The 27,654-nt window shown below is 44.1% G+C and overlaps 1 protein-coding gene across 1 annotated transcript in view; it reads left to right on the top strand.

The window, feature by feature from the left end:
* Nucleotides 1-5,613: 5,613 nt before the first annotated feature.
* Nucleotides 5,614-27,654, top strand: part of LOC123089878 (uncharacterized) — a 49,099-nt gene continuing 27,058 nt past the window's right edge. Inside the window, 3 exon segments of the mRNA XM_044511435.1 lie at nucleotides 5,614-5,904; nucleotides 5,906-6,183; nucleotides 6,306-6,471. Coding sequence (XP_044367370.1) covers nucleotides 5,614-5,904; nucleotides 5,906-6,183; nucleotides 6,306-6,471 — 735 coding nt within the window.

Raw genomic sequence — 27,654 nt, 5'->3', positions numbered from 1 at the left:
TGGTGGTGCAGGATTGTCTCTTGTTTGTCCCTCGACACGGCGAACTCCACGGGGTGCATGCGGGTGATGATGGTCTCGACATGGAAAAACATCCACTGCGCTTGATTTGACGTGCATGCTGGAGCTGATGCGAGGAGTCGGCTAATTAGGCAGCGTGCTGCTCATGTTCTTCAGTCACTTCAGTCAAGCGATGGAATGCACTGTGACTGGTTAAATATGCTAGTACGTGTGTTTTTCCATTTCAGATCGAAGCGTGGTCCTCCGCAAACGTTCCACGGCTAAGATGCTGGGCAGTACTAGGCGCCGGCGCACCGGCCCAAATTTGGACCGGTCGCTGCACGGCCGCACGATCTGCCTGCTAATAGCCGTTTGATTAAAGTGTTATCCTCGTCATCCTCCACCCCTCGCACACAAAAAACAAAAAAGTCAACCAAACTCCCCCGTCGCTTGACGCATCTCGCCCGAGGAAAAAAGCCCACCTCACTCACCGCCGGTGACGTCCCTCGTCAACATGCCCCTTTGGTCTTGGATCTCCGATGAAGATGCCACCAAGGGCCGCCCTGCCTGGTAGCAACGAGCATGGCCGGTTCCAGCAAAAACTCGCCGCACCAAAAACGCCGCTCGTGGCCACCGGAGAGATGTCGTGGCTGGATGTAGCAAAACGCCGTGCCGATTGTAGCATGGCCGATGCTGGTTCCGGCAAAAACTCGCGCACCAATGTTCCCAGCAAAACAACCTCGGCAACAAAAACTCTGTAGTCGCCCATGGCAGCAAAAAAAATTGATGCTTCCAGCAAAAACAATCAACGGTTCCAGCAAAAAAATCTCATCGCCGTTGGTAATAGCAAAAATTCTAAACGGTAGCAGCAAAAAAATTACCGGTTCCAGCAAAAAAATCAAAGGTCCCAGCACAAACGACTCGACAGGCATTTGGCTACATCACAGATCAAAAATGGTAGCAGCACCGCCGACAAGGGATGCAGCTTCACCAGCACCGGATGTAGCTTCCTCGACAACGGATGCAGCACTACCCCAGGCAGTCCCATCACCGTCGTCCATTGGTTGTAGCATCTCTGCCACACCGTCGCAACACCTCTGCTAGGTGGTTCCAGCACCTCTGTCCAACGGTTGCAGCATCCTCCCGCACCGGCATTACCTAGTGGAAGCACCGGTGGCCGCCATCTCCAGCCTCACGGGTTGCAAAAGCATCTGACCTCACCAAGCGGTGAAGATGAGGAGATGGGCAGCCATGGCTTCCTTGGGTTGGAAGCAACCCATGGCCTTCCTTTGCAACACCCCTCTCTGATCTAGAAAAACAGAAGGAGGAAAGGCTCGCATAGGTCCCCGGGTTGAGAAGGATACACTCCGTGGACAGGGGAGAGGAAGAAAGAGGAGAGCGGTGCCATTTTCTCGAGAAAGGAGAGAGATAGAGAGAGAGAGAGAGAGAGAGAGAAGAGATACATGATCTGAATGAGTGGAGGAAGAGAAGATAAGGATGTGCAGGGCGGTGGGATGGGCCCCCATATGGCGTGGGAAGCAACGCAAGCCAAAGGATGCAGTGTAGGCGCAAAGGGGTTTCCCCAAAAAAAGCGGTGCGACAGGCTACAGTAACGCAGCGCGTGCGAGCGACACCGACCGGCCCAAAGTTCCATCGGTCCACCGATTATAAAGGTTTCCCTAAGATGCTCGACATTCCGTGATAGTCACGAACTGTGTGTGCGTGTGTCCGTGGGTGATTGGCTTAACTAGACCACAAAAGATGAATTCGTTTTTCAAGAACCCAATCGTTGTCCGGTGCGCGCGCGCTATCAGACGCGATCCAGCGGCCGCACCACGACCATCCATCTCGCGCGACACGCGGCCTGGTGGACCGACCAGGTGTGCGGCATTTTTTTGTCGGGTCTCTTCAAAAATTTTGGGAGACGCGTTGCTTCCTATCCTGCCGTTTCCCCGTTCCCCACCTCACACCCTCTCCCGGTGACGAGCCAAATCCCGCACGAAATCCCTAGCTTCGCTGCGAGCGCGGGCGGCGAGACGGCCGGTGACGAGTTCAATTCAACGAGCGCGGCGACGGCCTGGCGAAGGACCCCGTAGCAGTTTGCCGGGGCAAGGGCGGCGCGCGCGTGCTGTACAAGGAGGAGAAGGCAGCGGCAATGGGGGAGGGGGTGGAACTGGTGGTTCAGCGCGAGGCAGCGACGAGCACCCGGAGAGCAAGATCCCGCTTGCTTCGACGACCTAGGTGAGTTCATCCTCATCCCACATTCCCCCCTCGCGCACACATCTCATGGCTGCTGGGGGTTCGTCGTCATCAACGACCGCAGGAGGGTGGGGAGAGAAGATGCTCCCGAGGAGGAGGGAGAGAGGGGAGGGATTTTTCTGCGATAAGGCGAGGGCCGGGCGAGGGGTACTAGTGGAGGTGGAGCAGCGGGTAGTCGCCAGAGTGCGTGCGCAGGAAGGCTGGGTGTGGTTTCGTGCTCAGCTCAGGTGCGGCACCCGAGGCTCAAGCGAGGAGGGGTAGGGAGATGGCACGAGTGAGATGACGAAGGAGAGGCGCTCAACCCGACACAATTTTTAGTAGGCAATTTTTTGGCAGCACATGTGTGGTTCAGTATGCAATTTTTTGTGGTTCAGTATGCAATATATCTGTGTTTCAATAGGTAATACTGTAGTATAAGGTAGTATGTGTTGTGGTCAGTATGTTTTCCTAGCAATGAAAACACTGTAACATATGTGTTCAACATTTTTGTGTTCATAAGCAACATCTGTTTTTTGTTAGGGCAATAGTACTGATGAACGGGGGGCAACAGTACTGATGTACTGGGGCAAAAGTAATGTTGAACAAAGGGGCAAAAGTGAATTTCATACTGATGTAGGACATTACTGTGGTTTCTGTATGCAATTTAGTCATAGATCAGTATGCAATAAACACTGTGTTTTAGTAGGGGCATCAGAATAGATAATAGGCAATTTTGTGTGTTTTTTTTGTAGGAATCAGATATGAGAAGAGTAGGCAAAAATGTAGTCAGTTTCTTCTAACTCATTTTCTTACCTTTTCAAATGCAGGCAAGGCAACAATAGAATGGAGGACTCCACGGATGAATAGAATGGCGAGGTACCTGCCCACTCCCCACTGAACATTTTTTTCAAAATGACTTTCTGCAGAGAATCAGAGAGAATCATCCTTCTTTGTGTTTTGATGTCGCTTTTAACAGGGAGCTGCAAGAGTAATACAATTCCATAGGCGTCCTAGGAAGAAGCAAGTTCAGGAAGGTAGAAACAGAGCATCGCCAGCAAGGCTAGTAAAGTTAAACAAGAGCTTGGGCCAACGGCAGAAGGATCTGATAGAAACTTACCATCTGGGAGGCATACTGAAGATCAAAGCAACAACAATGCCCGCAGACTTCAGCAGGTGGGTAATGCAGATCTACGACCCAGCTAGCGAGTGCATCGTTGTCCCAAGCAGGGGCGAGATTGCCGTAACAGCCGAAAGCGTCCACCACACCTTGGGTCTTCGCAATTCAGGGGAGGAAGTGTTCTACGGGTGGGATGCAGAAGCAATATCTTTCATAAACAGCAGGTTCGGTTTTCAGAATGGGTGCGCCCCCGAGATAACAACCGTCTGCACTATGATTAAAGAGATGAATGGGAGAGCAGACGACGACTTCATGAGGGCTTGGCTGATTGTGGTAGTTTGTACCTTCATGTGCCCTATAACGAGCTTACATGTCAGCGCTCGATGCTACCCAATAGTCGCCGACCTAGAGAAAGTGAAGAGGCTCAACTTTTGTGCATTCATAGTGAATCAGATAAAATCTTCATTAGGGGGTAGCAACAAGAAGAAGGTTGTAAACTGTTGTGTGCACCATATGGTCATAAGTACCACCTGCTAGGCTCTTTTTCCTTCTTTTTTTCTTTTTTCTTCTTTTTTCATACTTATGCTTGGTTGTATAGTATAGCAGAAAAGAGAAAGGCTAACCCATACTGATTCCCAACTTATTTTTACCAACTTTTCTTTTGTGTTTGTGGCTGCAAAACAGGTGTTATATGTAGATTCTCTGGTGGTAGACATCGCAGCACCAGATTTCCCAGTCTGGGTAGAGGCATGGGACAACAAACGTATAGGGCTAGTCGCAAAGGCAGACAAAACCCCCCAAGGAGGCTACGGCAAGCTTAGGGTGAGTTTTTTTTTTCATCCATCTTTTTTAAAAGCAGGTTTTTTGTTTTCTTTTGTCTTGTTTACAATGTTACCCGACTAGTTCAGGCAGGTGCGACACAATAGCTTTTCTGCTTAACAACACTAGCCTAATATGCTTTTTTCACTCACCCCACCAGATGAAGCCAAGATACACAAGCAATGGGCGTATGAATAGTCTTTTTGTTGGGTATGAGGAGACTGAGAAGTTTGTTTTCTCAAAGTTGCCACCCACATTCAAAATAAGTGTATGTTCTCCAGCTTCTTATTTTACAATTTCACTAGCTTTCCATTTTTGTTTTCAGTTGTTTTTTACAGTGAAGTTGCATAGCCCTCTCAAATTTCTTTTTCAGTAGTTTTGCCTACATCTGAAAACATAGAGCAGAAAATAGAGTTTTGCACCTATCTCTTCTGCTCACATATGCATCAAATTTTTCAGTAGTTGTTTCTTTTTTCCTATATAATACTTCTTTAGTTTTAAAACCACCTGGTTTATTTTTTGATTCATGATTTTTTTTCCTAAAATTTCTATTTCGTGTGTTTTTTTCCTTTTGAAAATGCATCTTAATGCAGAAGAAGAGGAAAATCGCTGCAATGGTTAGCTCATTGTGCTCAGAATGGTCGGATAGAATTGGTATTTTCATTGAAGAGATCGGCAGTCTGGATAGGGAGGATGCCAGGGACTCTAGGATCAATTCACACAGGACAAAGCATCGCAGGGCTGCACGCATTCCGGGCATAAGAATCGAAGAGTCCGAGCATCATGGGGGCATCCCGGAGGACATTGCAAAGTTTATGCCAACCTCAGAGTCAGGGGAAGATGGACAAGCAAGGTGCAGCGGAAACAACTCTGATGATTTTGCCTCCCCAAGGAACACAACTTCAAAGCAAAACGAACTCATATCCAATTTTTTGCCCTCGAGGAACAGTGGAAACGTGACTATCAAACAGAAGTCAGCACCCGAGACGAAGCCGGCTAGGGAGGGTGCAAAGGCAGGCAAGTCCCTAGAGTGCAGCCATGCAAATCTTGCAGGCAAGGTAAACCAGCGGGGTCACACAGCAACCAATGGGTTTGGAATGCAAACTCACACAACAGCAAATACAGATGGACCAGTAGAAAATGGGAACAAGGGCAACACACCTCCGGGCAGTGAAAAAATCACAATACCTGATGTCACCCCAATATCATCAGCCCCACCTCTCGACCGTTTTGTGCATCACACACCAAGTCCAGCCACTGGTGTTCCATACATGGTCAGCTCCAGCACTCCTACAACAAGCAAGTCGTGCCCAGCCACTAGCAGCCAAAAGAAAGGGGGAACACCCACATCAGTGCAATCCAGGGAAGCCCATGCAGCATAGTTGGCAACGGCTACGATTAGGGAGAAGCTACGACTGGGGCCACTCGCGCAGCAGCAAGCAATGCAACAGGCACAAGGTGGCTCATCAAACCCTGTCTTCACACCATCAAGCTACACCAACCACCCAGTCAGAGCAACACAAGACTGTCCATCTTTCGATCTTAACATAAGTTTTCATGAAGATGAGGGCACCAACAGAGGCCAATCCACAGAACTGAAGCCACGCAACCTAGATGCCTGCATGTCAGAAAGCGGAGATGAATGGGGCTTGGATCCGGAGGAGCTACAAAAAGTGTGCTATGAGGCAGAAAAGGCATTTGCATTGAAGAAAGAAAAGGAAGAGGAGAGGCTAAGAAATGGAGGAGAGGCTAAGAAATGGAAGGCAAATCAACGATCAAAATTCAAAAACACCAGTCACAGCAACCACAAACACAGAAAACGTCGCTAGTTCATCAAGAACTCCAGCAGCGGTTGGGCACGAGCGGAGAGTTGTAAGGGCACCAGCTCAACTCAGGTCGCCATACATACGCCCAGAGAACACAGATCCATTCTACTGCTCAAAGAAAGTTCGCGACATCTATGATGATGTGTGCCAGTATAGTGTGACCCACACAATGCAAGCCGGCACTAGGTAAGGAAATCCAACCTTTCTTTAGGCCTGGTTTTTTGGGGTTTCTTTTTTAATTGATTCATTTCAATACACGAGCTAACATTTTTTCTGTTTTATTTTGTATATGCCAAATTTCAAAACAGAAAGCCAATCATAAACTATGACGCGCTCTACATCAGCTGCAATGAACTTGCACAATCGATGGCACCTAGACAAAAGATGGACAGCGTGGTGGCCGAGATTGCAATTATTGCATTGAGTGAAGTAGGGCTGAGGCCAAAGAAGAGATGAATACTACTACGAGTAGCTGTAAGAAATCCCCCCTATCCCTTTTTTATCTTCTTTTTGTTTTTTATTCTAGAAGCACAACAACTAATATGTTACCTGATACGTCCATTTTGCATCATGCTTTTATATCAATATTTATTGCATTATGGGCTGTCATTACACATTATATCTCAATACTTATGGCTATTCTCTCTTATTTTACAAGGTTTACCACGAAGAGGGGGAATGCCGGCAGCTGGAATTCTGGCTGGAAAAGGAGCAAACGTTGGAAACCTATTCCGCACAACTTCAAAAGTCCTCAAACTCCACGAAACAACTTTTTGGATTTATTAAGAATTTATGAGCGAAAGAAATAGGCCAGGGGCCCACACCCAGTCCAGGAGACAGGGGGGCGCCCCCTTGTAGGGTGCGACCCCCTATCTCCTGGGCCCCCTGGTGGGCCTCCGACGTCCATCTTCTGCTATATCATCACTTTTACCCTGGAAAAAATCATGGGCAAGCTTACGAGACGAAACTCCGCCACCACGAGGCGGAACCTTGACGGAATCAATCTAGGGCTCTAGCGGAGCTGTTCTGCCGGGGACACTTCCCTCCGGGAGGGGGAAATCATCACCAACGTTATCACCAACGATCCTCTCATCGGGAGGGGGTCAATCTCCATCAACATCTTCACCAGCACCATCTCCTCTCAAAACCCTAGTTCATCTCTTGTATCCAATCTTGTATCAAAACCACAAATTGGTACCTGTGGGTTGCTAGTAGTGTTGATTACTCCTTCTAGTTGATGCTAATTGGTTTACTTGGTGGAAGATCATATGTTCAGATCCTTTATGCATATTATTACTCCTCTGATTATGAACATGAATATGCTTTGTGAGTAGTTACGTTTGTTCCTGAGGACATGGGTGAAGTCTTGCTATTAGTAGTCATGTGAATTTGATATTCGTTCGATATTTTGATGAGATGTATGTTGTCTTTCCTCTAGTGGTGTTATGTGAACGTCGACTACATGACACTTCACCATTATTTGGGCCTAGAGAAAGGCATAGGGAAGTAATAAGTAGATGATTGGTTGCTAGAGTGACAGAAGCTTAAACCCTAGTTAATGCGTTGCTTCGTTAGGGGTTGATATGGACCCATATGTTTAATGTTGTGGTTAGGTTTACCTTAATACTCCTTTTTGTAGTTGCGGATGCTTGCAATAGGGGTTAATGATAAGTGGGATGCTTGTCCAAGTTAGGGCAGTACCCAAGTGCCGGTCCACCCACATATCAAATTATCAAAGTACCGAACGCGAATCTTACGAACGTGATGAAAACTAGCTTGACGATAATTCCCAATGTGTCCTCGGGAGCTCCTTCTTCATTATTAGAATTTGTCCAGGCTTATCCTTTGCTACATAAAGGATTGGGCCACCTTGCTGCACTTTATTTACTTTATTTACTTTTTGCTCGTTACTATTTATCTTATCACAAAACTATCTATCACCTATTATTTCAGTGCTTGCAAAGAAAACCTTACTGAAAACCGCTTATCATTTCCTTCTGCTCCTCGTTTGGTTCGACACTCTTACTTATCGAAAGGACTATGATAGATCCCCTACACTTGTGGGTCATCAAGACTCTTTTCTGGCGCCGTTGCCGGGGAGTGTAGCGCTTTTGGTGAGTGGAACTTGGTAAGGAAACATTTATATAGTGTGCTGAAATGTTCTGTTACTTGTCACTATGGAAACTAATCCTTTGAGGGGATTGTTTGGTGTATCTTCACCCCAAGCAGAAGAGCAAAGAGATGCTCCTCAACCTACTGAACCTTATGAAAATATTCACTTTGAGATTCCTTCGGGTATGATAGAAAAACTGCTAGCTAATCCTTTTGCAGGAGACGGAGCATTGCATCCCGACTTACACCTTATCTTTGTGGATGAAGTTTGTGGATTATTTAAACTTGCAGGTATCCCCGATGATGTTGTCAAAAGGAAGGTCTTCCCTTTATCTTTGAAGGTAGATGCAATGACATGGTATAGGCTATGTGATGATACGAGATTTTGGAATTATAAGCGACTGAAGTTGGAATTTCACTAGAAGTTCTATCATATGCATCTTGTTCATCGTGATCGTAATTACATATATAATTTCTGGCCTCGCGAAGGAGAAAGCATCGTTAAAGCTTGGGGGAGTCTTAAGTCAATGTTATATTCATGCCCCAATCATGAGCTCTCTCGGGAAATGATTATTCAGAATTTTTATGCTCGGCTTTCCCTTGATAATCGCAACTTGCTCGATACTTCCTGTGCTGGTTCCTATATGCTGAACACTATTGATTTCAAATGGGACTTATTGGAAAGAATTAAACGCAACTATGAAGATTGGGGTTCCGAAGATGGTAAGGAGTCAGGTATGACACTTAAGTTCGATTGTGTTAACTCTTTTATGGATACCGATGCTTTCCGTGGATTTAGCTCTAAGTATGGACTTGATTCTGAGATAGTAGCTACTTTTTGTGAAACTTTTGCTACTCACGTTGATCTCCCTAAAGAGAAGTGGTTTAAATATAATCCTCCTGTTGAAGTGAAAATAGTTGCACCTATTACAGTCGAAGAAAAGACTATTACATATAGTGATCCTATTATTCCTACTGCTTATGTCGAAAAACCTCCTTTTCCTGTTAGGATAAAATATCATGTTAAAGCTTCGACTGTTGTTCGTAAGAGTAATACTAGGACTTATACACCTCCTGAGCAAATTAATGTTGAACCTGGTATTGCTATGATTAAAGATCTCTTGGATGAGGACTTAGATGGGCATGTTATCTCTTTCTTGGGTGAAACTGCTAATATTGCTAGACCTGATACTAAGACACGTAGACCTGTTGTAGGCACGCCTGTTATTTCTGTTAAAATAGGAGATCATTGTTATCATGGCTTATGTGATATGGGTGCTAGTGCTAATGCGATACCTTATGATCTTTATAAAGAAATTATGCACAATATTTCACCTGTTGAATTAGAAGACATTGATGTTACTATTAAGCTTGCTAATAGGGACACCATTAAACCTATTGGGATTGTTAGAGATGTTGAAGTCTTGTGTGGGAAGATTAAATACCCTGCTGATTTTCTTGTTCTTGGTTCCCCACAAGATGATTTTTGTCCCATTATTTTTGGTAGACCCTTCTTGAATACTGCTAGTGCTAAGATTAATTGTGAAAAGAATATTGTCACTGTTGGCATAGATGGTATGTCTCATGAGTTTAATTTCGCTAAGTTTAGTAGACAACCTCGTGAAAGGGAACCACCTAGTAAGGATGAAATTATTGGTCTTGCTTCCATTGCTGTTCCTCCAACTGATCCGTTAGAACAATATTTGTTAGACCATGAAAACAATATGTTTATGAGGGAAAGGGAAGAAATAGATGAAGTGTTCCTTAAACAAGAACCTATGCTAAAACATAACCTTCCCGTTGAAATTCTTGGGGACCCCCCTCCACCCAAGGGTGATCCCATGTTCGAACTCAAACCCTTACCTGATAATCTCAAGTATGCTTATGTTGATGAAAAATAAATATATCCTGTTATTATTAGTGCTAACCTTTCAGCGAAAGAAGAAGAAAGATTATTGAAAACTCTGAAGAAGCACCAAGCAGCTATTGGATATACTCTGGATGATCTTAAGGGCGTTAGTCCCACGTTATGTCAACACAAAATTACATTGGAGGAGGATGCCAAACTAGTTAGAGATCCTCAAAGATGATTAAACCCCAAAATGAAGGAAGTGGCAAGAAAGGAGATTCTAAAACTCCTTGAGGCAGGTATTATTTATCCCGTTGCTGATAGTGAATGGGTAAGCCCTGTCCATTGTGTCCCTAAAAAGGGAGGTATCACCGTTGTTCCTAATGATAAAGATGAATTGACCCCGCAAAGAATTATTACAGGCTATAGGATGGTAATTGATTTCCGTAAGTCAAATAAAGCTACTAAGAAAGATCATTACCCTTTACCTTTTATTGATCAAATGCTAGAAAGGCTATCCAAACACACACATTTTTGCTTTCTAGATGGTTATTCTGGCTTCTCTCAAATACCTATGTCCGCGAAGGATCAATCTAAAACTACATTTACTTGCCCTTTTGGTACTTTTTCTTATAGATGTATGCCTTTTGGTTTATGTAATGCACCTGCTACCTTTCAAAGATGCATGATGGCTATATTTTCTGATTTTTGTGAAAAGATTTGTGAGGTATTCATGGATGACTTCTCCGTCTATGGATCCTCTTTTGATGATTGTTTGAGAAACCTTGATCGAGTTTTGCAGAGATGCGAAGACACTAGTCTCGTCCTGAATTGGGAAAAGTGTCACTTTATGGTTAATGAAGGCATTGTCTTGAGGCACAAGATCTCCGAGAGAGGTATTGAAGTTGATAAAGCCAAAGTTGATGCTATTGAAAACATGCCATGTCCCAAGGACATAAAAGGTATAAGAAGTTTCCCTGGTCATGCCGACTTTTATAGGAGGTTCATTAAGGACTTTTCTAAAATCTCTAGGCCTCTGACTAATTTATTGCAAAAAGATATTCCTTTTGTCTTTGATGATGATTGTGTAGAAGCATTTGAAACACTTAAGAAAGCTTTGATCACTTCACCTATTGTTCAGCCACCTGATTGGAATTTACCTTTTGAAATTATGTGCGATGCTAGTGATTATGTTGTAGGTGCTGTTTTAGGGCAAAGAGTCGATAAGAAATTGAATGTTAACCAGTATGCTAGTAAGACTCTTGATACTGCCCAGAGAAATTATGCTACTACTAAAAAAGAGTTCTTAGCAGTTGTGTTTGCATGTGATAAGTTTAGACCTTATATTGTTGATTCCAAAGTTACTATTCACACTGATCATGCTGCTATTAAATATCTTATGGAAAAGAAAGATGCTAAGCCTAGACTCATTACATGGGTTCTCTTGCTCCAAGAATTTGACTTGCATATTATTGATAGAAAGGGAGCTGAGAACCCTGTTGCAGACAACTTGTCTAGGTTAGAGAATGTTCTTGATGACCCACTGCCTATTAATGATAGTTTTCCTGATGAATAATTAGCGGTTGCCAATGCTTCTCGTACTGCTCCTTGGTATGCTGATTATGCTAATTACATTGTTGCTAAATATATATCGCATAGTTTCACATACCAGCAAAAGAAAAAGTTCTTTTATGATTTAAGACATTACTTCTGGGATGATCCACACCTTTATAAAGGAGTAGATGGTATTATTGTTGGGGAACATAGCAGAAATTCAAAATTTTCCAACGTGTCACCAAGATCTATCTATGGAGAGACCAGCAACGAGTAGAAAGAGAGTGCATCTGCATACCCTTGCAGATCGCTAAGCGGAAGCGTTCAAGTGAACGGGGTTGATGGAGTCGTACTCGTCGTGATTCAAATCACCGATGATCCTAGTGCCGAACGGACGGCACCTCCGCGTTCAACACACGTACAGCCCGGTGACGTCTCCCACGCCTTGATCCAGCAAGGAGAGAGGGAGAGGTTGAGGAAGACTCCATCCAACAGCAGCACAACGGCGTGGTGGTGGTGGAGGAGCGTGGCAATCCAGCAGGGCTTCGCCAAGCACCATGGGAGAGGAGGAGTAGGGAGAGAGGTAGGGCTGTGCCAGAACTTCGTGTATCGCTCCCATGCGCCTCCCCACTATAGGGGCTGGTTTCTTGCCCTCCAAGTCCATTGGGGCGTTGGCCAAGGTGGGAGGAAATAAATCTCATTATTTCCTTCCCCACCGATTGTTATCCCCCCCTTTTTAGGGATCTTGATCTTATCCCTTCGGGATATGATCTTATTCCTTCTAAGGGGGGATCTTGGTGCGCCTTGACCAGGGGTGTGGGGCCTTGCCCCCACTACCCATGTCCATGTGGGTCCCCCCATGCAGGTGGGCCCCACTCCGGAACCTTCTAGAACCTTCCCGGTACAATACCGAAAAATCCCGAACATTTTCTGGTGGCCAAAATAGGACTTCCCATATATAAATCTTTACCTCCGGACCATTCCGGAACTCCTCGTGACGTCCGGGATCTCATCCGGGACTCCGAACAACATTCGGTAACCACATACAAACTTCCTTTATAACCCTAGCGTCATCGAACCTTAAGTGTGTAGACCCTACGGGTTCGGGAGACATGTAGACATGACCGAGACGTTCTCCGGTCAATAACCAACAGCGGGATCTGGATACCCATGATGGCTCCCACATGTTACACGATGATCTCATCGGATGAACCACGATGTCAAGGACTTAATCAATCCCGTATTCAATTCCCTTTGTCTATCGGTATGTTACTTGCCCGAGATTCGATCGTCGGTATCCAATACCTTGTTCAATCTCGTTACCGGCAAGTCACTTTACTCGTTCCGTAACACATCATCCCGTGATCAACTCCTTGGTCACATTGCGCATATGATTATGTCCTACCGAGTGGGCCCAGAGATACCTCTCCGTTTACACGGAGTGACAAATCCCAGTCTCGATCCGCATAAAACAATAGATACTTTCGGAGATACCTGTAGTGCACCTTTATAGTGTTGGGTTTCGTAGTAATTTCAAAAAATTTCCTACGCACACGCAAGATCATGTGATGCATAGCAACGAAGGGAAGAGTATTGTCTACGTACCCTACGCAGACCGACTGCGGAAGCGATGATACGACGTAGAGGAAGTAGTCGTACGTCTTCACGATCCAACCGATCAAGCACCGAAACTACGGCACCTCCGAGTTCGAGCACACGTTCAGCTCGATGACGATCCCCGGACTCCGATCCAGCAAAGTGTCGGGGAAGAGTTCCGTCAGCACGACGGCGTGGTGACGATCTTGATGAACTACAGCAGCAGGGCTTCGCCTAAACTCCGCTACAGTATTATCGAGGAATATGGTGGCAGGGGGCACCGCACACGGCTAAGGAATCGATCACGTGGATCAACTTGTGTCAACTTGTGTGTTTAGAGGTGCCCCTGCCTCCGTATATAAAGGAGGAGAGGAGGGGAGGCTGGCCGGCCAAGGGGGAGAGGCGCAGGAGAGTCCTACTCCCTCTGGGAGTAGGATTCCCCCTCCAATCCTAGTCCAACTAGGATTCCTCGGAGGGGAAAAGAGGAGGAGGGGGCCGGCCACCTCTCCTAGTCCTAATAGGACTAGGGGAAGGGGGTGGCGCGCAGCCCATCTAGGGCAGCCCCTTCTCTTTTCCACTAAGGCCCACTATGGCCCAAAAGCTCCCGGGGGGTTCCGGTAACCCTCTCGGTATTCCGGTAAAATCCCGATTTCACCCGGAACACTTCCGACATCCAAATATAGGCTTCCAATATATCAATCTTTACGTCTCGACCATTTCGAGACTCCTCGTCATGTCCGTGATCACATTCGGGACTCCGAACAACCTTCGGTACATCAAAATGCATAAACTCATAATATAACTGTCATCGTAACCTTAAGCGTGCGGACCCTATGGGTTCGAGAACAATGTAGACATGACCGAGACACGTCTCCGGTCAATAACCAATAGCGGGACCTGGATGCCCATATTGGCTCCTACATATTCTACGAAGATCTTTATCGGTCAGACCGCATAACAACATACGTTGTTCCCTTTGTCATCGGTATGTTACTTGCCCGAGATTTGATCGTCGGTATCCAATACCTAGTTCAATCTCGTTACCGGCAAGTCTCTTTACTCGTTCCGTAATACATCATCTCACAACTAACATATTAGTTGTAATGCTTGCAAGGCTTATGTGATGTGTATTACCGAGAGGGCCCAGAGATACCTCTCCGACAATCGGAGTGACAAATCCTAATCTCGAAATACGCCAACCCAACATCGACCATTGGAGACACCTGTAGTACTCCTTTATAATCACCCAGTTACGTTGTGACGTTTGGTAGTACCCAAAGTGTTCCTCCGGTAAACGGGAGTTGCATAATCTCATAGTCATAGGAACATGTATAAGTCATGAAGAAAGCAATAGCAACATACTAAACGATCGGGTGCTAAGCTAATGGAATGGGTCATGTCAATCAGATCATTCTACTAATGATGTGACCTCGTTAATCAAATAACAACTCTTTGTTTCATGGTTAGGAAACATAACCATCTTTGATTAACGAGCTAGTCAAGTAGAGGCATACTAGTGACACTATGTTTGTCTATGTATTCACACATGTATTATGTTTCCGGTAAATACAATTTTAGCATGAATAATAAACATTTATCATGATTATAAGGAAATAAATAATAACTTTATTATTGCCTCTAGGGCATATTTCCTTCAGTCTCCCACTTGCACTAGAGTCAATAATCTAGATTACACTGTAATGATTCTAACACCCATGGAGCCTTGGTGCTGATCATGTTTTGCTCGTGGAAGAGGCTTAGTCAACGGGTCTGCAACATTCAGATCCGTATGTATCTTGCAAATCTCTATGTCTCCCACCTGGACTAGATCCCGGATGGAGTTGAAGCGTCTCTTGATGTGTTTGGTCCTTTTGTGAAATCTGGATTCCTTTGCTAAGGCAATTGCACCAGTATTGTCACAAAAGATTTTCATTGGACCCGATGCACTAGGTATGACACCTAGATCGGATATGAACTCCTTCATCCAGACTCCTTCATTTGCTGCTTCCGAAGCAGCTATGTATTCCGCTTCACATGTAGATCCCGCTACAACGCTTTGTTTAGAACTGCACCAACTGACAGCTCCACCGTTTAATGTAAACACGTATCCGGTTTGCGATTTAGAATCGTCCGGATCAGTGTCAAAGCTTGCATCAACGTAACCTTTTACGATGAGCTCTTTGTCACCTCCATATACGAGAAACATATCCTTAGTCCTTTTCAGGTATTTCAGGATGTTCTTGACCGCTGTCCAGTGATCCACTCCTGGATTACTTTGGTACCTCCCTGCTAAACTTATAGCAAGGCACACATCAGGTCTGGTACACAGCATTGCATACATGATAGAGCCTATGGCAGATGCATAGGGAACATCTTTCATATTCTCTCTATCTTCTGCAGTGGTCGGGCATTGAGTCTTACTCAATTTCACACCTTGTAACACAGGCAAGAACCCTTTCTTCGCTTGATCCATTTTGAACTTCTTCAAAATTTTGTCAAGGTATGTGCTTTGTGAAAGTCCAATTAAGCGTCTTGATCTATCTCTATAGATCTTAATGCCTAATATGTAAGCAGCTTCACCGAGGTCTTTCATTGAAAAACTTTTATTCAAGTATCCCTTTATGCTATCCAGAAATTCTATATCATTTCCAATCAGTAATATGTCATCCACATATAATATCAGAAATGCTACAGAGCTCCCACTCACTTTCTTGTAAATACAGGCTTCTCCGAAAGTCTGTATAAAACCAAATGCTTTGATCACACTATCAAAACGTTTATTCCAACTCCGAGAGGCTTGCACCAGTCCATAAATGGATCGCTGGAGCTTGCACACTTTGTTAGCTCCCTTTGGATCGACAAAACCTTCTGGTTGCATCATATACAACTCTTCTTCCAGAAATCCATTCAGGAATGCAGTTTTGACATCCATCTGCCAAATTTCATAATCATAAAATGCGGCAATCGCTAACATGATTCGGACGGACTTAAGCATCGCTACGGGTGAGAAGGTCTCATCGTAGTCAATCCTTGAACTTGTCGAAAACCTTTTGCGACAAGTCGAGCTTTGTAGACAGTAACATTACCATCAGCGTCAGTCTTCTTCTTAAAGATCCATTTATTCTCAATTGCTTGCCGATCATCGGGCAAGTCAACCAAAGTCCATACTTTGTTCTCATACATGGATCCCATCTCAGATTTCATGGCTTCAAGCCACTTTGCGGAATCTGGGCTCACCATCGCTTCTTCATAGTTCGTAGGTTCATCATGATCTAGTAGCATGACTTCCAGAACAGGATTTCCGTACCACTCTGGCGCGGATCTTACTCTGGTTGATCTACGTGGTTCAGTAGTATCTTGATCTGAAGTTTCATGATCATTATCATTGGCTTCCTCACTAACCGGTGTAGGTGTCACTGAAACAGTTTTCTGTGATGAACTACTCTCCAGTAAGGGAGCAGGTACAGTTACCTCGTCAAGTTCTACTTTCCTCCCACTCACTTCTTTCGAGAGAAACTCCTTCTCTAGAAATGATCCATTCTTAGCAACGAATGTTTTGCCTTCGGATCTGTGATAGAAGGTGTACCCAACAGTTTCCTTTGGGTATCCTATGAATACACATTTCTCCGATTTGGGTTCGAGCTTATCAGGTTGAAGCTTTTTCACATAAGCATCGCAGCCCCAAACTTTAAGAAACGACAACTTTGGTTTCTTGCCAAACCATAGTTCATAAGGCGTCGTCTCAACGGATTTTGATGGTGCCCTATTTAACGTGAATGCGGCCGTCTCTAAAGCATAACCCCAAAATGATAGCGGTAAATCTGTAAGAGACATCATAGATCGCACCATATCTAGTAAAGTACGATTACGACGTTCGGACACACCATTGCGCTGTGGTGTTCCGGGTGGCGTGAGTTGTGAAACTATTCCACAGTTTTTCAAATGTACACCAAACTCGTAACTCAAATATTCTCCTCCACGATCAGATCGTAGAAACTTTATTTTCTTGTTACGATGATTTTCAACTTCACTCTGAAATTCTTTGAACTTTTCAAATGTTTCAGACTTATGCTTCATTAAGTAGATATATCCATATCTGCTCAAATCATCTGTGAAGGTGAGAAAATAACGATATCCGCCACGAGCCTCAATATTCATCGGACCACATACATCGGTATGTATGATTTCCAACAAATCTGTTGCTCTCTCCATAGTACCGGAGAACGGTGTTTTAGTCATCTTGCCCATGAGGCACGGTTCGCAAGTACCAAGTGATTCATAATCAAGTGGTTCCAAAAGTCCATTAGTATGGAGTTTCTTCATGCGTTTTACACCGATATGACCTAAACGACAGTGCCACAAATAAGTTGCACTTTCATTATCAACTCTGCATCTTTTGGTTTCAACATTATGAATATGTGTATTACTACTATCGAGATTCAGTAAGAATAGACCACTCTTCAAGGGTGCATGACCATAAAAGATATTACTCATATAAATAGAACAACCATTATTCTCTGATTTAAATGAATAACCGTCTCGCATTAAACAAGATCCAGATATAATGTTCATGCTCAACGCTGGCACCAAATAACAATTATTTAGGTCTAATATTAATCCCGAAGGTAGATGTAGAGGTAGCGTGCCGACCGCGATCACATCGACTTTGGAACCGTTTCCCACGCGCATCGTCACCTCGTCCTTTGCCAGTGCCCGCTTATTCTGTAGTCCCTGTTTCGAGTTGCAAATATTAGCAACAGAACCAGTATCAAATACCCAGGTGCTACTGCGAGCTCTAGTAAGGTACACATCAATAACATGTATATCATATATACCTTTGTTCACCTTGCCATCCTTCTTATCCGCCAAATACTTGGGGCAGTTCCGCTTCCAGTGACCAGTCTGCTTGCAGTAGAAGCACTCAGTTTCAGGCTTAGGTCCAGACTTGGGTTTCTTATCTTGAGCAGCAACTTGCTTGCTGTTCTTCTTGAAGTTCCCTTTCTTCTTTCCTTTGCCCTTTTTCTTGAAACTAGTGGTTTTGTTAACCATCAACACTTGATGCTCCTTTTTGATTTCTACCTCCGCAGCTTTCAGCATTGCGAAGAGCTCGGGAATAGTCTTGTTCATCCCTTGCATATTATAGTTCATCACGAAGCTCTTGTAGCTTGGTGGCAGTGATTGGAGAATTCTGTCGATGACGCAATCATCCGGAAGATTAACTCCCAATTGAATCAAGTGATTATTATACCCAGACATTTTGAGTATATGCTCACTGACAGAACTGTTCTCCTCCATCTTGCAGCTATAGAACTTATTGGAGACTTCATATCTCTCAATCCGGGCATTTGCTTGAAATATTAACTTCAACTCCTGGAACATCTCATATGCTCCATGACGTTCAAAACGTCGTTGAAGTCCCGATTCTAAGCCGTAAAGCATGGCACACTGAACTATTGAGTAGTCATCAGCTTTGCTCTGCCAGACGTTCATAACATCTGGCGTTGCTCCAGCAGCAGGCCTGGCACCCAGCGGTGCTTCCAGGACGTAATTCTTCTGTGCAGCAATGAGGATAATCCTCAAGTTACGGACCCAGTCCGTGTAATTGCTACCATCATCTTTCAACTTTGCTTTCTCAAGGAACGCATTAAAATTTAACGGAACAACAGCACGAGCCATCTATCTACAATCAACATAAACAAGCAAGATACTATCAGGGACTAAGTTCATGATAAATTTTAAGTTCAATTAATCATATTACTAAAGAACTCCCACTTAGATAGACATCCCTCTAATCCTCTAAGTGATCACGTGATCCAAATCAACTAAACCATAACCGATCATCACGTGAGATGGAGTAGTTTTCAATGGTGAACATCGTTATGTTGATCATATCTACTATATGATTCACGCTCGACCTTTCGGTCTCCGTGTTCCGAGGCCATATCTGCATATGCTAGGCTCGTCAAGTTTAACCTGAGTATTCTGCGTGTGCAAAACTGGCTTGCACCCGTTGTAGATGGACGTAGAGCTTATCACACCCGATCATCACGTGGTGTCTGGGCACGACGAACTTTGGCAACGGTGCATACTCAGGGAGAACACTTCTTGATAATTTAGTGAGAGATCATCTTATAATGCTACCGTCAATCAAAGCAAGATAAGATGCATAAAAAGATAAACATCACATGCAATCAATATAAGTGATATGATATGGCCATCATCATCTTGTGCTTGTGATCTCCATCTCCGAAGCACCGTCATGATCACCATCGTCACCGGCGCGACACCTTGATCTCCATCGTAGCATCGTTGTCGTCTCGCCAATCTTATGCTTCCACGACTATCACTACCGTTTAGTAATAAAGTAAAGCATTACATCGCGATTGCATTGCATACAATAAAGCGACAACCATATGGCTCCTGCCAGTTGCCGATAACTTGGTTACAAAACATGATCATCTCATACAATAAAATTCAGCATCATGCCTTGACCATATCACATCACAACATGCCCTGCAAAAACAAGTTAGACGTCCTCTACTTTGTTGTTGCATGTTTTACGTGGCTGCTACGGGCTTAAGTAAGAACCAATCTCACCTACGCATCAAAACCACAACGATAGTTTGTCAAATAGACTCCGTTTTAACCTTCGCAAGGACCGGGCGTAGCCATACTTGGTTCAACTAAAGTTGGAGAGGCAGTCGCCCGCAAGCCATCTCTGTGCAAAGCACGTCGAGGGAACCGGTCTCGCGTAAGCGTACGCGTAAGGTTGGTCCGGGTCGTCTCGTCCAACAATACCGCCGAACCAAAGTATGACATGCTGGTAGGCAGTATGACTTGTATCGTCCACAACTTACTTGTGTTCTACTCGTGCATATAACATCAACATCAATAACCTAGGCTCTGATACCACTGTTGGGTTTCGTAGTAATTTCAAAAAATTTCCTACGCACACGCAAGATCATGTGATGCATAGCAACGAGGGGAAGAGTATTGTCTACGTACCCTACGCAGACCGACTGCGGAAGCGATGACACGACGTAGAGGAAGTAGTCGTACGTCTTCACGATCCAACCGATCAAGCACCGAAACTACGGCACCTCCGAGTTCGAGCACACGTTCAGCTCGATGACGATCCCCGGACTCCGATCCAGCAAAGTGTCGGGGAAGAGTTCCGTCAGCACGACGGCGTGGTGACGATCTTGATGAACTACAGCAGCAGGGCTTCGCCTAAACTCCGCTACAGTATTATCGAGGAATATGGTGGCAGGGGGCACCGCACACGGCTAAGGAATCGATCACGTGGATCAACTTGTGTCAACTTGTGTGTTTAGAGGTGCCCCTGCCTCCGTATATAAAGGAGGAGAGGAGGGGAGGCTGGCCGGCCAAGGGGGGAGGCGCAGGAGAGTCCTACTCCCTCTGGGAGTAGGATTCCCCCTCCAATCCTAGTCCAACTAGGATTCCTCGGAGGGGAAAAGAGGAGGAGGGGGCCGGCCACCTCTCCTAGTCCTAATAGGACTAGGGGAAGGGGGTGGCGCGCAGCCCATCTAGGGCAGCCCCTTCTCTTTTCCACTAAGGCCCACTATGGCCCAAATAGCTCCCGGGGGGTTCCGGTAACCCTCTCGGTATTCCGGTAAAATCCCGATTTCACCCGGAACACTTCCGACATCCAAATATAGGCTTCCAATATATCAATCTTTACGTCTCGACCATTTCGAGACTCCTCGTCATGTCCGTGATCACATCCGGGACTCCGAACAACCTTCGGTACATCAAAATGCATAAACTCATAATATAACTGTCATCGTAACCTTAAGCGTGCGGACCCTACGGGTTCGAGAACAATGTAGACATGACCGAGACACGTCTCCGGTCAATAACCAATAGCGGGACCTGGATGCCCATATTGGCTCCTACATATTCTACGAAGATCTTTATCGGTCAGACCGCATAACAACATACGTTGTTCCCTTTGTCATCGGTATGTTACTTGCCCGAGATTCGATCGTCGGTATCCAATACCTAGTTCAATCTCGTTACCGGCAAGTCTCTTTACTCGTTCCGTAATACATCATCTCACAACTAACATATTAGTTGTAATGCTTGCAAGGCTTATGTGATGTGTATTACCGAGAGGGCCCAGAGATACCTCTCCGACAATCGGAGTGACAAATCCTAATCTCGAAATACGCCAACCCAACATCGACCATTGGAGACACCTGTAGTACTCCTTTATAATCACCCAGTTACGTTGTGACGTTTGGTAGTACCCAAAGTGTTCCTCCGGTAAACGGGAGTTGCATAATCTCATAGTCATAGGAACATGTATAAGTCATGAAGAAAGCAATAGCAACATACTAAACGATCGGGTGCTAAGCTAATGGAATGGGTCATGTCAATCAGATCATTCTACTAATGATGTGACCTCGTTAATCAAATAACAACTCTTTGTTTCATGGTTAGGAAACATAACCATCTTTGATTAACGAGCTAGTCAAGTAGAGGCATACTAGTGACACTATGTTTGTCTATGTATTCACACATGTATTATGTTTCCGGTAAATACAATTTTAGCATGAATAATAAACATTTATCATGATTATAAGGAAATAAATAATAACTTTATTATTGCCTCTAGGGCATATTTCCTTCATATAGTCACCCAGTTACGTTGTGACGTTTGATACACCCAAAGCACTCCTACGGTATCCAGGAGTTACACGCTCTCATGGTCGAAGGAAGAGATACTTGACATTGGCAAAGCTCTAGCAAATGAACTACACGATCTTTTGTGCTAGTCTTAGGATTGGGTCTTGTCCATCACATCATTCGCCTAATGATGTGATCCCGTTATCAACGACATCCAATGTCCATAGCCAGGAAACCATGACTATCTGTTGATCACAACGAGCTAGTCAACTAGAGGCTCACTAGGGACATATTGTGGTCTATGTATTCACACGTGTATTACGATTTCCGGATAATACAGTTATAGCATGAATAAAAGACAATTATCATGAACAAGGAAATATAATAATAATAATTTATTATTGCCTCTAGGGCATATTTCCAACAGTCTCCCACTTGCACTAGAGTCAATAATCTAGCTCACATCGATATGTGATTAACACTCAAGGTCACATCCCCATGTGACTAACACCCAAAGAGTTTACTAGAGTCATTAATCTAGTTCACATCTACCATGTGATTAACACTCGATGAGTTCTGGGTTTGATCATGTTATGCTTGTGAGAGAGGTTATAGTCAACTGGTCTGAACCTTTTAGATCCGTGTGTGCTTTACAAATCTCTATGTCATCTCCTAGATGCAGCTACCACGCTCTATTTGAAGCTATTCCAAATAACTGTTCCACTTGGAGCTATTCTAAATTGTTGCTCCATCATACGTATCCGGTATCTCTACTCAGAGCTATCCGGATAGGTGTTAAGCTTGCATCGACGTAACCCTTTACGACGAACTCTTTTACCACCTCCATAATCGAGAAAATTCCTTAGTCCACTAGTTACTAAGGATAACTTTGACCGCTGTCCTGTGATCCATTCTTGGATCACTCTTGTACCCCTTGACTGACTCATGGCAAGGCACACTTCAGGTGCGGTACACAGCATAGTATACTGTACAGAGCCTATGATAAAAGCATAGGGGACGACCTTCGTCCTTCCTCTTTCTTCTGCCGTGGTCGAGCTTTAAGTCTTAACTTCATACCTTACAACTCAGGCAAGAACTCCTTCTTTGACTGATCCATCTTGAACACCTTCAAGATTATGTCAAGGTACGTGCTCATTTAAAAGTATTATTAAGCATTTTGATCTATCTTATAGATCTTGATGCTCAATGTTCAAGTATCTTGATCCAGGTTTTCTATTGAAAACACCTTTCAAATAACCCTATATGCTTTCTAGAAATTCTACATCATTTCTGATCAACAATATGTCAAGAACATATACTCATCAGAAATTCTATAGTGCTCCCACTCACTTCTTTGGAAATACAAGTTTCTCATAAACTTTGTACAAACCCAAAATCTTTGATCATCTCATCAAAGTGTACATTCCAACTCCGAGATGCTTACTCCAGTCCTTAGAAGGATCGCTGGAGCTAGCATACCTTTTAGCATCTTTCGGGATTGACAAAACCTTCCGGTTGTATCACATACAACCTTTCCTCATTAAAATCGTCGAGGAAACAATGTTTTGACATCCTATCTGCAAGATTTCATAAATAATGCAATAATCACTAATATAATTCCAACAGACTCTTAGCATCACTACGAGTGAGAAAATCTCATCGTAGTCAACTCCTTGAACTTGTCGGAAAACATCTTAACGACAAGTCGAGCTTTCTTAATGGTGACATTTACCATCATTGTCCGTCTTCCTTTTGAAATCCATCTGTACTCATTAGCCTTACGACCATTGAGCCGTTCTGCCAAAGTCTACACTTTGTTTTCATACATGGATCCTCTCTCGGATTTTATGGCCTCAAGCCATTTATCGGAATCCGGGCCCACCATCGCTTCTCCATAGCTCGTAGGTTCATTGTTGTCTAGCAACATGACCTTCAAGACGGGATTACGTACCACTCTGAAGTAGTACGCATCCTTGTCATCCTACAAGGTTTGGGAGTGACTTGATCCGAAGTTTCATGATCAATATCATAAGCTTCCACTTCAATTGGTGTAGGTGCCACAGGAACAACTCCATGTGCCCTGTCACACACTAGTTGAAGAGACGGTTCAATAACCTCATCAAGTCTCCACCATCGTCCCACTCAATTCTTTCGAGAGAAACTTTTCCTCGAGAAAGGACCCGATTCTAGAAACAATCCATATTGCTTTCGGATCTGAATTAGGAGGTATACCCAACTGTTTTGGGTTTCCTATGAAGATGCATTTTATCCGCTTTGGGTTCGAGCTTATCAACCTGAAACTTTTTCATATAAGCGTCGCAGCCCCAAACTTTTAAGAAACGACAACTTAGGTTTCTCTAAACCATAATTCATACGGTGTCATCTCATCGGAATTACGTGGTGCCCTATTTAAAGTGAATGTGGTTGTCTCTAATGCCTAACCCATGAACGATAGTGGTAATTCGATAAGAGACATCATGGTACGCACCATATCCAATAGGGTGCAACTATGATGTTCGGACACACCATCACATTATGGTGTTCCAGGCGGTATTAATTGCGAAACAATTTCCACAATGTCTTAATTGTGCGCCAAAACTCGTAACTCAGATATTCATCTCTATGATCATATCATAGACATTTTATCCTCTTGTCACAATGATCTGCTACTTCACTCTGAAATTACTTGAACCATTCAATAATTCAGACTTGTGTTTCATCAAGTAAATATACTCAACATTTACTCGAATCATCTGTGAAGTAAGAACATAATGATATTCACTGCATGCCTCAGCACTCATTCGACTGCACACATCAAAATGTGTTACTTCCAACAAGTTGCTATCTTGTTCCATCTTACTGAAAATGAGGCTTTTCAGTCATCTTGCCCATGTGGTATGATTTGCATATCTCAAGTGATTCAAAATCAAGTGAGTCTGAACGATCCATTTGCATGGAGTTTCTTCATGCATACACACCAATAGACATGGTTCGCATGTCTCAAACTTTTCAAAAACGAGTGAGTCCAAAGATCCATCAACATGGAGCTTCTTCATGCGTTTTATACCATTGTGACTTACATGGCAGTGCCACAAGTAAGTGGTACTATAATTACTATCTTATATCTTTTGGCATGAAAATGTGTATCACTACGACCGAGATTCAATAAACCATTCCTTTAGGTGCAAGACCATTGAAGGTATTATTCAAAAATAGAGTAACCATTATTCTCCTTAAATGAATAACCGTATTGCGATAGACATAATCCAATCATGTCTATGCTCAACGCAAACACCAATCTCGGTGGTAGAGGGAGCGTGCGATGCTTGATCATATCAACCTTGGAAACACTTCCAACATATATCGTCATCTCACCTTTAGCTAGTCTCCGTTTATTCCGTAGCTTTTATTTCGAGTTACTAACACTTAGCAACCGAACCGGTATCCAATACCCTGGTGCTACTAGGAGTACTAGTAAAGTACACATTAACATAATGTATATCCAATATACTTCTATCGACCTTGCCAGCCTTCTCATCTACCAAGTATCTAGGGTAATGCTGCTCCAGTGGTTGTTCCCCTATTACAGAAGCACTTAGTCTCGGGTTTGGGTTCAACCTTGGGTTTCTTAACTAGAGCAGCAGCTGAATTGCCGTTTCATGAAGTATCCCTTTGTTCCCTTGCCCTTCTTGAAACTAGTGGTTTCACCAACCATCAACAATTGATGCTCCTTCTTGATTTCTACTTTCGCGGTGTCAAACATCATGAATATTTCAAGGATCATCATATCTATCCCTGATATGTTATAGTTAATCACGAAGCTCTAGCAGCTTGGTGGCAATGACTTTGGGGAAACATCACTATCTCATCTGGAGGATCAACTCCCACTCGATTCAAGTGATTGTTGTGCTCAGACAATCTGAGCACAAGCTCAACGATTGAGCTTTTCTCCCTTAGTTTGCAGGCTAAGAAAATCGTCGGAGGTCTTATACCTCTTGACGTGGGCACGAGCCAGAAATCCCAATTTCAGCCCTCGAAACATCTCATATGTTCCGCGAAGTTTCGAAAACGTCTTTGGTGCCTCTACTTAAACCATTTAATTGAACTATCACGTAGTTATCAAAACGTGTATGTCCGATGTTTGCAACATCGACAAATGACGTTGGGGTTCAGCACACTGAGCGGTGCATTAAGGACATAAGCTTTCTACTGATCGCATAATCGCTACTATCAACTTTCAACTATATTTTCTCTAGGAACATATCTAAACAGTGGAACTAAAGCGCGAGCTTACGACATAATTTGCAAAAGGTCTTTTGACTATGTTCAGGATAATTAAGTTCATCTTATGAACTCCCACTTAGATAGACATCCCTCTGGTCATCTAAGTGATCACATGATCCGAGTCAACTAGGCCGTGTCCGATCATCACGTGAGACGGACTAGTCATCATCGGCGAACATCTTCATGTTGATCGTATCTACCATACGACTCATGCTCGACCTTTCGGTCTCCGTGTTCCGAGGCCATGTCTGCACATGCTAGGCTCGTCAAGTTAACCCTAAGTGTTTTCGCTGTGTAAAACTGTCTTACACCCGTTGTATGTGAACGTAAGAATCCATCACACCCGATCATCACGTGGTGCTTAGAAGCGACGAACTGTAGCAACGGTGCACAGTTAGGGGAGAACACTTCTTGAAATTGTTGTAAGGGATCATCTTATTTACTACCGTCGTCCTAAGCAAACAAGATGCATAAACATGATAAACATCACATGCAATCAAATAGTGACATGATATGGCCAATATCATTTTGCTCCTTTTGATCTTCATCTTCGGGGCTCCATGATCATCATCGTCACCGGCACGACACCATGATCTCCATCATCATGATCTCCATCATCGTGTCTTCATGAAGTTGTCACGCCAATGACTACTTCTACTTCTATGACTAACGCGTTTAGCAATAAAGTAAAGTAGTTTACATGGCGTTCTTCAATGACACGCAGGTCATACAATAAATAAAGACAACTCCTATGGCTCCTGCCGGTTGTCATACTCATCGACATGCAAGTCGTGAATCCTATTACAAGAACATGATCAATCTCATACATCACATATCATTCATCACATTCTTCTTGGCCATATCACATCACATAGCATACCCTGCAAAAACAAGTTAGACGTCCTCTAATTGTTGTTGCATGTTTTACGTGGCTGCTATGGGTTTCTAGCAAGAACGTTTCTTACCTACGCAAGACCACAACGTGATATGCCAATTGCTATTTACCCTTCATAAGGACCCTTTTCATCGAATCCGTTCCGACTAAAGTGGGAGAGACTGGCACCCGCTAGCCACCTTATGCACCAAGTGCATGTCAATCGGTGGAACTTGTCTCACGTAAGAGTACGTGTAAGGTCGGTCCGGGCCGCTTCATCCCACAATACCGTCGAAACAAGATTGGACTAGTAACGGTAAGCATATTGAACAACATCAACGCCCACAACTACTTTGTGTTCTACTCGTGCAAAGAATCTACGCAATAGACCTAGCTCATGATGCCACTGTTGGGGAACATAGCAGAAATTCAAAATTTTCCTACGTGTCACCAAGATCTATCTATGGAGAGACCAGCAACGAGTAGAAAGAGAGTGCATCTACATACCCTTGTAGATCGCTAAGCGGAAGCGTTCAAGTGAACGGGGTTGATGGAGTCGTACTCGTCGTGATTCAAATCACCGATGATCCTAGTGCCGAACGGACGGCACCTCCGCGTTCAACACACGTACAGCCCGGTGACATCTCCCACGCCTTGATCCAGCAAGGAGAGAGGGAGAGGTTGAGGAAGACTCCATCCAACAGCAGCACAACGGCGTGGTGGTGGTGGAGGAGCGTGG

The sequence above is a fragment of the Triticum aestivum genome, chromosome 4B (assembly GCF_018294505.1).
Source record: "Triticum aestivum cultivar Chinese Spring chromosome 4B, IWGSC CS RefSeq v2.1, whole genome shotgun sequence".
Taxonomy (NCBI): Eukaryota; Viridiplantae; Streptophyta; class Magnoliopsida; order Poales; family Poaceae; genus Triticum; species Triticum aestivum.
The sequence above is the reverse complement of the archived record's forward strand: the minus strand, read 5'-3'. Positions and strand labels throughout refer to the sequence as shown.